The sequence below is a fragment of the Topomyia yanbarensis genome, chromosome 3 (genome assembly GCF_030247195.1).
Source record: "Topomyia yanbarensis strain Yona2022 chromosome 3, ASM3024719v1, whole genome shotgun sequence".
NCBI classification, from domain to species: Eukaryota; Metazoa; Arthropoda; class Insecta; order Diptera; family Culicidae; genus Topomyia; species Topomyia yanbarensis.
In genome coordinates this window covers 403,970,533-403,983,357 of record NC_080672.1, presented here as the reverse complement: position 1 = coordinate 403,983,357, position 12,825 = coordinate 403,970,533, and the positions used below count along the sequence as shown (strand labels likewise).

General features: G+C 38.2%; 1 protein-coding gene across 1 annotated transcript in view; it reads left to right on the top strand.

Moving 5' to 3' along the window:
- The window catches only part of LOC131688339 (3 beta-hydroxysteroid dehydrogenase/Delta 5-->4-isomerase type 3-like), a 16,424-nt gene extending 5,757 nt beyond the window's left edge, over nucleotides 1–10,667 (top strand). The window contains exons 2-4 of the mRNA XM_058972542.1: nucleotides 8,899–9,006; nucleotides 9,070–9,483; nucleotides 9,843–10,667. Of these exons, the coding sequence (XP_058828525.1) occupies nucleotides 8,899–9,006; nucleotides 9,070–9,483; nucleotides 9,843–10,450 (1,130 nt within the window). The 3' untranslated portion in view covers nucleotides 10,451–10,667. The remainder of the gene's footprint in view (nucleotides 1–8,898; nucleotides 9,007–9,069; nucleotides 9,484–9,842) is intronic.
- The last annotated feature ends 2,158 nt before the right edge of the window (nucleotides 10,668–12,825 follow it).

The following is a 12,825-nucleotide window of genomic DNA, read 5'->3' as shown; positions in this document are numbered from 1 at the left end:
AAATCATGAAGTTTTGCATAGAGGAGGGGTTGAGTGGTATTATCTTGTCTCTCTTCGTGGTTAAACGGTTCTTTTTACTGAACAGAAAGATTGTTTATTTTAATTTCATTTTAATTACAATTTAAAAAGTGATTAATTTTCCAAACTCCAGCCACAGATCTTGAACTGAATATTTTTGAAATCAATAGATATTTAAAGGAGACGGACGGAGGATATTTTCGGAAGACTATACGTGCAGATCAAGGGTGGCATTGCGAATCTCGAAACGAAAGATTTATTGTATGCAAGCTTGTATGAAAAAGTCGATTCGAAATGGTTCCATAATGTCGCTCCAGTTTACTAAGCGAACGATCTATTAGGGTTCTTTTTCTACCATGACTTTTTTGACACATTCCACCGCACAGTGGCCGGTCTTCGAACAAAAGTCGAACAAAACCAAAAATATTGGCCAATCCGGCTGAATATTATATATTAAGGTAATTTTGGGGTGCTGAGCTCATTTTTAATGTCAAAAGTTATAAATTTTCCCATACAGTGTTATCGAACCTTTCTTATAAGCATAATACCATTTATATGATAAATCTTATTTTACTGATTAGATATAACTGAGACTAGATATATATGTTGAAATGATCAACAAAGTTCTTTAAATGCCCTTTAAAATGAAACTAGTTGTGTTCAAATCGGATTAAAATTGACAGAGCAACACGTTTTTGAAGTGAAGATAGATACTGTGATTTCGAAAATGAATTTCATTAGAATTGTCTGACACAGCGATGTTTAAATTGCTATTAAAAATCTTATTATTGGAGAATATGGCATTCAATACATAAAAATCCTAGAAAAAATGGAAAATATCAATATTTGAAACATAGGTTTTGTCCGGTCTCCAGCCACTGTGCACCGTTAGGGGTCAACGTTTGCACGCCTAATGCAACTGTTAACAATTTTATGGCGATTGCTCAAAAACTTAATGGAATACTTTAAAAGTCTTAACATTACGTTTATGTTATGCGTTCGTTGTTTTCCCGGCAGTCTCCCCACTCCGAGAGGTAAAAACATCGCATTAGGTGACAGTAGAGTAAAATTTCACTTACATTTATTAAAAATCTGCTCTACCTCTAACTTTACAGCATCACTTTGTTTTATAAATTGGATCGTCAATATATACAGCACAGTTAAGTGAATACAAACGGTAGCACATGGAGTGTTGTCCCCCATGTCTGTGGTAGAACAACATTTTCGCAAACATAAAATCGCTAATCGAAGGCTGATATTCTCCTCTTTCATCTAAGGCTAAATTTGAAATGTTCTATCGGGGGTTCTAGAACATTTTTTTTAATATTGATGATACCTTTTGATGATTGCTTTCCAATGAACAGTTATCAAAAATACATTTAGGTGGATGAATCAGTGGACATTTTTAATAGGCGGCGAACCACTGCGACCAGTATTTAGACCTATTGTGGTGTGCCTCTTCCTTAATCTACTGTGACATATCACTATTGCACTGTTAGAGCAATATTTAAACAAAAAAAAAATCAGTGTTGCTGAAGTACTCACTAATCAAATGCTCCTCTATTGTCTGAGACTAATTTTTACACATACAGTATCAGAAGCAAGGGCTAGTTATGCTAATAAGTACCTCCGAAGACAACAGAAAGGTGTAGCCAATTTCAAATTTTAAATTTGAATAACATTTTTACTCGGGGTAGAACAATATTGCCACAAACAAATCCAATATCACTGATGTCCTCACTATCCGAAAATTTGCTCCTCTTTCAAACGAGACAAATTTTGAATTGCTCGTCCCTAGGGTCTAGAACTCTTTTTTTATTTTGGAACAATAAATTAATATCTAAGTTGGTATACATACGGATTTTTCATTACTCGTTTATACGTCTGTCTAAGTAACCAACATATCTTTTTGAAAATTGATAAATAATTGATATTATCAAATAATTTTTCAGTAGATGATGTATTCCTGTTCCTTGAATTCAATTAGTTATGTGTAGAGTAGAGTGGATCAAGAAAGTCAGTTTTCTTTGGCGAGCTCTTGCTATGGTATCTTTGCACTGATATTGACAAACAAGCACTCGTTGGAAAGGTTATACATCTGGCAACGTTTGGTGATAATTATTTTATGCCTGGATAAATATTTTTCAAGCTAATTCTAATAAGGCGAAGGTACTTTTTTCGATGATTTTAAAATCTGGGGAACGATAGTTCATTATATACCTATAAAATAGCGAAAGAATTGAAAATATACCCTGTTAGCTCCATCCGCCCAGTTTAGAACAAGTATCTAGCAATATATAGGCTCTGCAGGTCAAGTAGCGGACGGTCATGAATTGACAGTTCATGAATTTATTCACCCCTTCACTACCTGTTGTGCGAAAATCGTAAATTATTTGTTACTATTTTTGGTACCCATTTAATTTATTGTTTAATGTGCCTATTTGATTCCTAACTCGATTCCTTTGCATCCTCCTAAGTTTTTCCTTGGTTCAAGACCAATAGTCGCTCGAAAATCAATTCATACTACATTTTTGTAGCCTTGCGGAGTTGAAAAGGTTAAATCTTAAAAATTGCATTTCGCGGCATGAGTACGATAGGCATAATGGACGCTAGGCATAATGGACACTAGGCATAATAGACCATTTGCATAATATACGTTAGGCATAATGGACGATTGGCATAATGTTCATTAGGCATAATGGACGATAGGCATAATTCACAAAAATATAAAAATAATCACAAGCCTTTCGTTTTTACAGAGATTCCGCTTGTTTTTTTTCAGATTTGAAAAAAAGGACGCTATACCATACCTTCGCATAACTTTAGTTAGAGCTCCAAAATGAAAAATACCATACGAGATATTTAACACTTGCAGGTGTAGTTTTTTTCTTCTATTTTTTCTGTAGAGGATATGAAGAAAATATCCCTTATTTAAGTGAAAAGTTTTGGTACAAGCACATTTCAAGCCTCTTGGATTTATTACTAATACAGTCGCATACAAATATTTAAAAAAAAATAATGAACAGACATTAAGTTTTGAATCCTATGGAAACTGGCAGTGTCATGTACAGAATCAACATTAGGCTACGGATTCTACGTTTGTGATGATACCTTTTTCGTTTCGGTAACTCGTCACAGTACAGGATTAAACTTTCTCTCATATCAAAGAGATTCCGTAGTTCTATTTCTGATGGCCTCGAAAATACAATCATTGTGCTTAAGAATATAGGAGACAGTCAATATAGAACTAGCAATATTCGTATATTCGTTGAACGAATAATAAAATGCATCATTCTTTCTTTCATAAGCTGTTCTTCAGGGTTATGTATTTTTTTCTTGGGCAATTTCATCTTGCATGCATGAAAAACTAATCTAAGTTAACTCTTACATGCCCAACTTTTTGTAGTGCTCATAGAGTTCAAGAAACACGAAAAACCCGCTTTGAAAGATGCTTCTTTCGCAGTGCTGGAAGTATTTACCTTCCGCTACATTTCTCCTAGAAAATTTTCAATATTCTATATACTAGGAAAAGATAGTCGAAGCCGGTCCAAATTCATACGTTTTATCAGTTTTCAATGGAAAAAAATGAAGATATATCAAAATTTTATTTATCAACGCTAACTGTAAATATCTCTGGTAGTACTGCTCCAGCAGAGTTATATCAGACTAATAGAAATAGCTTCAGTTCTAAGTTCTAATAGTACCAGTTACTTAGGTTACGCAGTTACTTAGGTCTTACTTGTTATTTTGAGTAATTTCTGCCTAAATCAAACGTTTTAGCAGTTTAAAAATGTTTACAAAAGTAATGGGCATGAAGGGGTTGATGTGCGTTATTCATACGTTAATACAAAATAGACCTATTTAAACAAGAGTATTAACCCATTTTAGAGATGTGCAATTTTCTTATTCGTTCATTCGATGTGCATTCATTCTACATCTTTTATTTGAGTTAAGCTTTTTTAAGGTAAATCTATTGTAAATAATAAAATGTTGATCGAGTTCTATCAGCTTCCAGAGTAATTCTACAACATCAAAAAATTTCAAAGATTTGCGCTCGTACAACCCGATTCTGTCACCATCAAAAAGTTATTTTCGTAAAGGACACATCAACATGACAATTTATGCCTAACGTCTATTATACCAATCGTCCATTATGCCAAACGTCCATTATGCCTAACGTATATTATGCCTAACGTCCATTATGCCAAACCTCTTTATGTCTAACGTACGTATGCCAAACGTCCGTATGCCTAACGAATTTATGCCTACTGGGGGGCTGGATGTTGTTGGCTCGAATCAAAACTTGTCGAAAGTAAACAAAGTTCATTTCATATCGTCAATCTGGCGCCCAGGTGGTGAAATCAACGGGGTGCTGGAGCGTTGCCAAAAAAATTTTATTTCCAGATTAAATTTTACTAAACTTCCCAAGTTTAACTCAGCCGGAATGCTGGCTGGTTCTAATTCGTATTCCGGCTCCGGTGACACAACCGATTCAAGTTAGAATGCTTAAGGGGTACCATTTCGATGCGGCTTAGCCGCATAACCGAGGCCTAGGCGAGGTGGCCACCGACCCGCCGCAAGCGAACCTGTGATCCACTCGTTTGCCCGGCTTACTCAAACATAGGGGCTATCCCTAGTTTAAGTCCGCGCAAAAGCGATGTGGCGTAGCCACATTGGGTGCTGGACACAAAATAAAATTGGCAACGCTAGCAAAATGTAAACACAAATGAACACTCCGGATGAACCTATCGTCAATTGACATTTCGACAAGTTTTGATTCGAGCCAATAATATGGGCCCCTACTGGGGTACACCCGGTGTGAACAATCACAAAACCGCGGAAAGAAATGTGGAAAAAACATGTTTTTTCAGCAGCTGCGTCAGGTTTAGTACTTGCGAATGACTTCTTCAGTGTCCTCGTCGTCGCCAGAGTATGGTATCGAAGTTGTGCATTTCGGCTGACATAGTTGCTTGGCTGTGCGACGGTTATATGTGCGCTTCGGAGCATTTTTTTATTCCTTTTGCTTCTCTTTTCCAATCGTGTTTTTTTCGATTATCTTCAACAACATCTTCAATTATTATATTTTTAACTCACGCGGAATATCCGACGCGCTGTCATTGATGACGATCGCCTTCGCTTCACACGAGCACATAATGTTTCGAACGGAACCTTGAATCGTTTAGAGAACAGATGCAAAATTGATCATCAAAAAAAATGGGTGGGTAACGTCTGTGACATAACCGGAGAGGTTTAGAATACTAAAGATCCCGTACTGATACTTATCAGAATTTGCGAATAAAAAGTGAATTGGGCGAGGAATACTTGAAATTATTCCTTATAAAAATTATGGTGTTCCACGCTTAGCTGTTGTTCTGGATGCGATTCTAACTGGATGGATGGTGGGAGAGAGACGGAAATTCGTTTTGGTTATACCAGTATCAGAAGCAGAAAATAATGGAAAAGCACATTGCAGGAAAACGAGCGAGAGAACGATAGTAGTGAGATATTCGCGTGAATCGGTTTATCTCATCTTTCTTTTAACTGAGAAACTGGAAGCATTCTGGAGCAAACAGGTATAAAACCGTTCCTGAATTCGCTTCTTCTCTTCCTTCTTCTTCAAACCAAAGTAAAAAAGAGCAAGTATTTTTTGCTCCGGAGCAACTTTCGTGTACTGGAGCAAACCCATTGACAGTCAGCATCAGCAGCAGTATCGAAGAATTATTCGCGCCATGGCCCGTAGTGAAAACTATTGAATTCCTTATGCGAAGAAAATAGTCGCCATGAAAAGAGCGGTTTTTTCGTTATTTCGGGAAATATTACATACCAATTGACATACAAAACTGTCATTTTATTACAGAATATAATTTCAAGTATCATTTTAAATCAAAATGCATTTAACAAAAAACTTACAAAATGCGATAGTTGTCTATATATTTGGAATTTTGCTCCAACAAAAACAATTAAATCGTGTAACTATGCCCTTTTTAAAAGTAATTCGCGTTTCCCCATCATAAAATGTCAACAATTTAATATGTATCGTTTTTAAGACGTAAAAGAAACATATTCAGTGTGTTTGGATCATGGAGAAGCTTTCAAAAAAAAAAGTTTTCCTAACAACAACAAATTTTCTGTAACTTTTTTAAATCGAATCGACGTTGGTCATATTTCGCAGTCGACCGGTTTCTCATGGAATCCCTCTACTTGATTCGGTTTTGCACCACTACTTCCTCGAACTGCTATTTTTGTAGGGCCTTGAATGGACGCCTTCTGACCTTTACAACGAGGCTTAGGTGCGAAAATGTTCCTACTTTTTCTATTGCTTCTGTGAGCAGTAGGATATGTCCCCTCCTGGGGTTCATCCGAGTCGCGCTCGTTAATAGACAAGTGAATATAGATATTGGTAGGGACCAGCTATCTTTAGCATTTCTACAAAAGATCCCTGAGCGTCGCTTCAGTTTCTCCTCGCGCTGTCTGTACGCGGGACATGCCGGGAGATTATATGGATTTCTCCCACAGTAAAGAAAATTTTCATCATCCCTCCCACAAAAATCATCCACATGAGTCACAAAGCATTTCTCACAGCGAACCTTATTGCTACAGTTGGTGGTTGTGTGTCCCAGTTGTTTGCAATCAGTACAGTTCATAACCCATAGCAAAACAGGCGCACAGGTTGACGAACCTTGTCAAAGAAATGGTAGTTAGGTAGGGCGGAGCCGACAAAGGTCACCCGATAAGAGTCTGAGTTGAGATATCTTTCCGTCAGTTGCTACTGATGCTGAATGCATACTTTTGTATCTTGACTGGCTCAAGCATGTCGAAGTCACTAAAACAGCCAACACCATGTGTCAGTAGATCCCCGCAATTCAAACTCGAATCGGATACGACGGTCTCTATTTCAACCTGATTCGCTGGTACATATACTCTGTACTCCTTCGTAAAGGATCCGTAGCCAGCAATATCATTTGCCTGATTCAAACTATTTACCATCACCCGAATTTTATCAGGGCGAATTTTCAATCTTTCTGTCACGGCCGATATTTCTGAACTCGAGAAATATCCAGTAAATTCAAGCACTTTTTGTCTTTGGCCCGGAAGAAGATCTCGTAAGGCCGGGTGGCCGAGTATGGATATACCTTGAGCTGGGGAGTTGTTTCGAAACCCATCTCACCTTGAGGCGAGTTATTGTCAGGGGAATTCAGTTTTGCACGACCCTATTGCCCAGTGCACGTTAGTAGGAGAACCAAGAAAGAGGAACGTTATATAATAGCGACATTTATCTTTTCTTTATAACGGTATCCAAGCAAACTGATAAGATGAGACAAACAGCCACTAATGCGTAAACGCAAAGCAAAGAAAAACTATCCGAAACCTCGAAGAGGCGGAGAAGGCTCAGGATAACCTTAGAAGCTGATTGGATAGCTTTTTTTTTACTACGCTACACTACACGGACTGAAAAACACGTCTACACGCTCTGAGAGTCATTGCGTGGATTTCAAAGATGTTGTATCAAGCTGAGACAATGTTTTCAGGTTTATCCGTTTGTGCCCAGATTGTTGTAATTAAGTCCTTTGTTTCTACCTTGTTGTCTTTCGGTATGATATGCATCTTGAATCAAAATCAAAAATAATTTTGTTTGAGAATCTCACAAAATTAAAAGAAAACTTTTTTCAAGTTTTTCTGTTGAAATGAACTGAAAACCAAAACAAGAATCGGTGTTGTTATTTCTCATACGCTTGCAGTGTACATGGAAAAAAATCATTGCGAAAATCGCGAATAAAATGCCATGAATTCAGGAACAATCACGTTTCTTCGTTTCGAAAACAGGATCATGAACAAAGTCATGTGGTTTATAATTATGTTCAATTTCCCTTCAGTGACGCCCGCATAACGTTTTTATTATTGGAAATATTTTTTTTTTGTTTTGCGAACTTCAGTAACAGTTTCCGCCATGTAATTTTCAAATCGATTTTCTATACATGAGCTAGTTTACAACTTTATGAACATTATTCATAAAAGCAAAGGTACATTAGTGCACAAAAAACATTTCAAAGAACACGGAATTTTATTTACGAGTCCATTCAATCCTCGTGAGCTGATTCTTGATATATTAGTCACGATCCAACATCCTTGCTCATGAAATAGTTCATAAAATCTTGCAGTATTATTCATGTACTCGTGAACTGGTTCATGCTACCTAGTATAATAGTCACGACTTACCTCTCCTGCTCGTGAAATAGTTCATGAAATCATAAAATATTAATCATGTATTCGTAAACTAGTTCATGATTCCTAGTACAAATGGTCACGTTTGACCATTCGTGCTCGTAAAACAGTTAGCTGATATCCCTAATCATTTAAAATTTCATACAACATGGTAATGAATTTTTTACATGAGATATATCACAAAATTTGGAGCATTGTTCGTGGAATTATTTTTGTTCCACGCACTTTTTCATGATTTTTTCCAAACTAAAAACATTTCATAATCGTCATTCTTAAACGTTCGTGTTACGTAAAAGTGTTGGGAAACGGGGAGTATCAGCGTGTGCGTCTGTAAGAAAACCGTAAGATACTCGGACATATTTCCCAGGTCAGCCCAATAAAAAAAGATTCTAAAGAAAATATTCGTGAAGTCGTGTAGCCTCCAACATTGAAGGTGGAGTTTTTCAGTTTAGTAGACGTTATATTAGCATTTTTTAGAAGTCGGAAATTTCCTGTTTTCACATCTACGTGATTTGTCTAACTCATAGAGAAAATTTTGAAAAAGAGAAAAGAAATGTTAGGTCTAACGAGAAAAAATTCAGAGCTTATTCAAATTTTGATGTCCTACCTCACAGTTTCAATCTTTAATGACAATTGGTATGCTTTATTTTTTTTCAGGAGGAGCTGGTTTTCTCGGTCAACATTTGATCAAAATTCTGCAAGAGCGTGATTCCAAAGTATGCGAAATTCGTGTCGTCGATTTGAAACCATACGAAAATTTCTTAGGTAAGCGACATATAACAAAAACCTTTCGATTCGTAGTAAAAATAAATCCCTTCAATCACACAGGCCACATTGACACCCACCGGGTCGTTTCGTACGAGGGTGACATTTGCCAACCGAGCCAGATTGAGGCCGCCTTCGAGGGTGTCGATTGTGTGTTTCACATGGCAGCCTACATCAACTTTGACTTCCCGCCCAACTACAAGGAGCTGCAGCGGGTCAACGTCGACGGAACGCAGGTGGTGATCGATTTGTGCCGAAAGTACAACATCCCGCGGCTGGTGTTCACCAGCGATTGCCTGATTCACATGACGCCGTACCTGGGCAGAGCAAATTTCACGATTGTCTGCAACCAGACCGAACCGAAGACGAAAGTTCCCAGCAAGGAGAGTGAGTTTCAGATTCCCGGTTACGCACCGTCCAAATTGAAGGCGGAGAATTTAGTGCTAGAGGCTAACGATACGTTGCTGGCGAATGGAGGTAAGATTGCAGTGTGTTAGCGTTATAGATGCTAGCGATCCAATAGAGCATTGACTTAAATTTGCTTCCCCTAAATCGTTGGATAAGGTTTGATAATTGTGTTTCGTCCATTTAGAATTTCACTCTCATATACAACTTGCTAAAACCACGGACGCCTTAAGCGATACCCGAAGGCTATAGAATTAATGCGATTCACTAATTTCCATCTGGCACAAATGGGGATCCCCCAATTTACCTGTTTCGACCACATAACTGTCCAGACAAGCGCAAAATGCCACCGCGTAGCATTTTGTGCGAAAACTTATACGCTTTCATTTCGCAGAACATTATCGTCGATAACCCGTATATTTCAATTACAGCAAAGCTGAAAACGATTGCCATTCGACCACCGGTGCTGTTCGGTGAGGGTGACCAGCGATTCGTGCCGACCGTGATCCGGATAGCGATGCGTTTCGGTGGAGAAATTCCAAAGATTGCCGGGCCCGGAGGTAAGCAGCAGCTAGTGTATGCAGGCAATGCGGCCTGGGCGCACTACCGGGCCAAGGAAGCACTGGCCAGCCAACCGAAGGACATCGCTGGCTACCCGGTGTTCGTTACGGACGAGTCCGGCATCGAGGATACCACCCGCTTCTGTCAGCGTTTATCCCGGGCTAATGAAACACTCAAGCTCCGGCCGTCCTGGTATCAGGTTCCACTGTTTCTGTCCTTCTTCCTGGCCTTCCTGCTGGAGCTGCTGATTAAAGCGCTTAATCCGATTGTGAAAATTAAACTGAGCTTTCCTCCGTGTGGGCTGCTCTCGTACATGTCATCGATTCTGCTGTACAATCGGATTCGAGCGTCTATCTATCTGGATTATGAACCTATCTACGGCGAGGAGAAGGCAGTATCCAACTCGGCTCTCTGGTACGAGAAGTGGTATCAGGATTACTGTCAGCAGCATAATCTAAAGAAGCTGAAAGTCAAATGAACAGTCTCCCATCTCTCGTGTCCGACTACGAGGGAAACCATTCGATAATAAAAATTTCTTTTCCAGGAGTATAATCGGTTACGCAGATTTTCTACCTGATAGACAAGACGGGCTTTCACTTTCCCTCCTAAAAATCTAGACACTATAGTATAGTCCCATTTTCAAGCAGCAGTATTGGCGAAAAGTGAAAATAAATACCTCCTACTAACGGGGAAGAATAGCTGCTATAGTCGCTGATTCCTGATCCGACATTCCTTTGCAGGGTTATCTGCCGGGTTGGAGAGATTTGCCAAAATTTAATTAAAAAAAACTTAATTGACTTCATTTGAATAAACATAAAACGACTCGGCGGGGGTGGGCAAATACTCAGATAACGAAATATTTGAAAAATTAATTAAACTTCTATTAGGACTATATTTGGAGTGGAATGTGAGAAGCGAGGAATCAACCTGGGCGTTTCGCTGAGCAGAGCAAATATTCAATTACCTACCTTTATTAATTTCAATAATCTTCTAGGTTTAGTTGGCCTTTGTTCAGCGTTCGCCGTGAAGAAAGAGACACGTGGTCGATGATTAGGGAAAATTCAGTAGTACGTGGGAGAAAGTATGCTATTATGGACACAGTAGAAAAAATGGACACTATATGTATGCAAAGATCAATAATAAATGGCGAACTTTTTATTGATGGTTTCAAATGCTCGTTATTATGACAAACGAGAACTATCAGATATGTATGTAAATAAAACAATAGAAAATAACGTCTTAAAAATCAAAATCGTTGACTGGGGTTGGATATCGATTATCTTTCTAGGTTGGCGCTACATCCGGCATGCCACAAGGAAGCCATCTCGGTCCAGTGATATTCCTCCTCTACTTTAATGACGTCAACATCAAATTACAAGGACCCCGCCTTTCTTTTGCCGACAACATGAATTTTTTTCAACAAGTACGGGATAAAACCGATGCCGAGCTTCTTCAAAGGCAACTGGACAGCTTTAGTACGTGGTGTGATCTAAACAGAATGGTTTTAAACCCGAGCAAATGCTCAATCGTTACGTTCACGCGGAAACGCCATCCGATTCAGTTTAACTACCATCTCTTCGACTCGAGTATTCCAAGACACTCTAATGTCAAGGATCTCGGAGTCATCATGGATTCGGCACTAACGGCTTCAAGACAGCTTGGGTTCATCTTCCGAATAACGAAAAACTTAAAGGACGTAAAATTTTCATATCAATGTTATGTTTTTGTAATAATTTTGTTCAGTTAAAAATAATGGATCTTTGGAAGAAAACGACCACAAAAAATATTTAATAGTTCAAGGGAACACAAGTCCCTATACTAATAAAATTGTTTTAATTCTATGCTTTCAGTTGAGCTGCTGGACTGGAATCGTAGTCACGGCAAAAAAATCACGTTTTGCGGAAATTGGTTTAACTTCGACAGTCATTAATATACATTGTACTACGCTAGACGTATAACGAGTATAAAATAAAAATATGGTTACATTCCTTTATAAAAATTCAAACTTCCCCCTTTATCACGCATCTCAACATATAACGCCTTAAAAAAAGTCATATACCATTCGATTTAGCTCGTCAATATATTGATGATTTGTTATTGATTTGTACCATTTATTCTGAGTTAATTTGATGAATCATAAACACAAGTCAGAATTTTAAAAATAAGCAATTATCGAACGACAGTTTTTCTTTTATCTAATAAAAACAAAAAACTGTTTCAACCCTCCTCGACACGACCATACACAGACTGGCAGTTTCTGCATGGCAGTCGAACAGCTAGCTGTGGGTCAAGAATTAGTGATCTTCCCCTACAAGAACAATCTGGGCGGCAAACTTCTCACTGTCTAATGTACTGAGTCCTCCGGCTCACTTTTGCCACTTCCTCGTTGAACTCCCGACTTGTTCGCAAATTACTCGGTCTAGTCCCCGACGATGGACCTAGCCTACTGCGATGCAGGGTTACCAAAAATACAGAATAATCTGTATTTATACAGAATTTCAGCCATTTTCAGACCAAGAATCTGTATGCACAGATATACAGATTTTTGCCTGTATGTACTGATATACAGATTTTTGAAAAATGATGCTACAAAAACTATTTTTAGAAATATTTTTTTCATTTTTAGTAATAATTCCTCTCTGTGTCTCTCAGATTAGCCCTCTACATTAAAATATATCTTCATTTTTGAGAGTGGTCACTCATTCTGAAAGGTAAAAGTTTGTAGTGCACTCAGGTTAGCACCCAGCAAACGCCTGGCTGAAGTCTACTTCCAGAAACGTTAATTGTGATGCTCTTGTGACTTTGTTATTTCTCATTTTTTGTCCGCAAATTCGACAGCTACATTGGCTAACT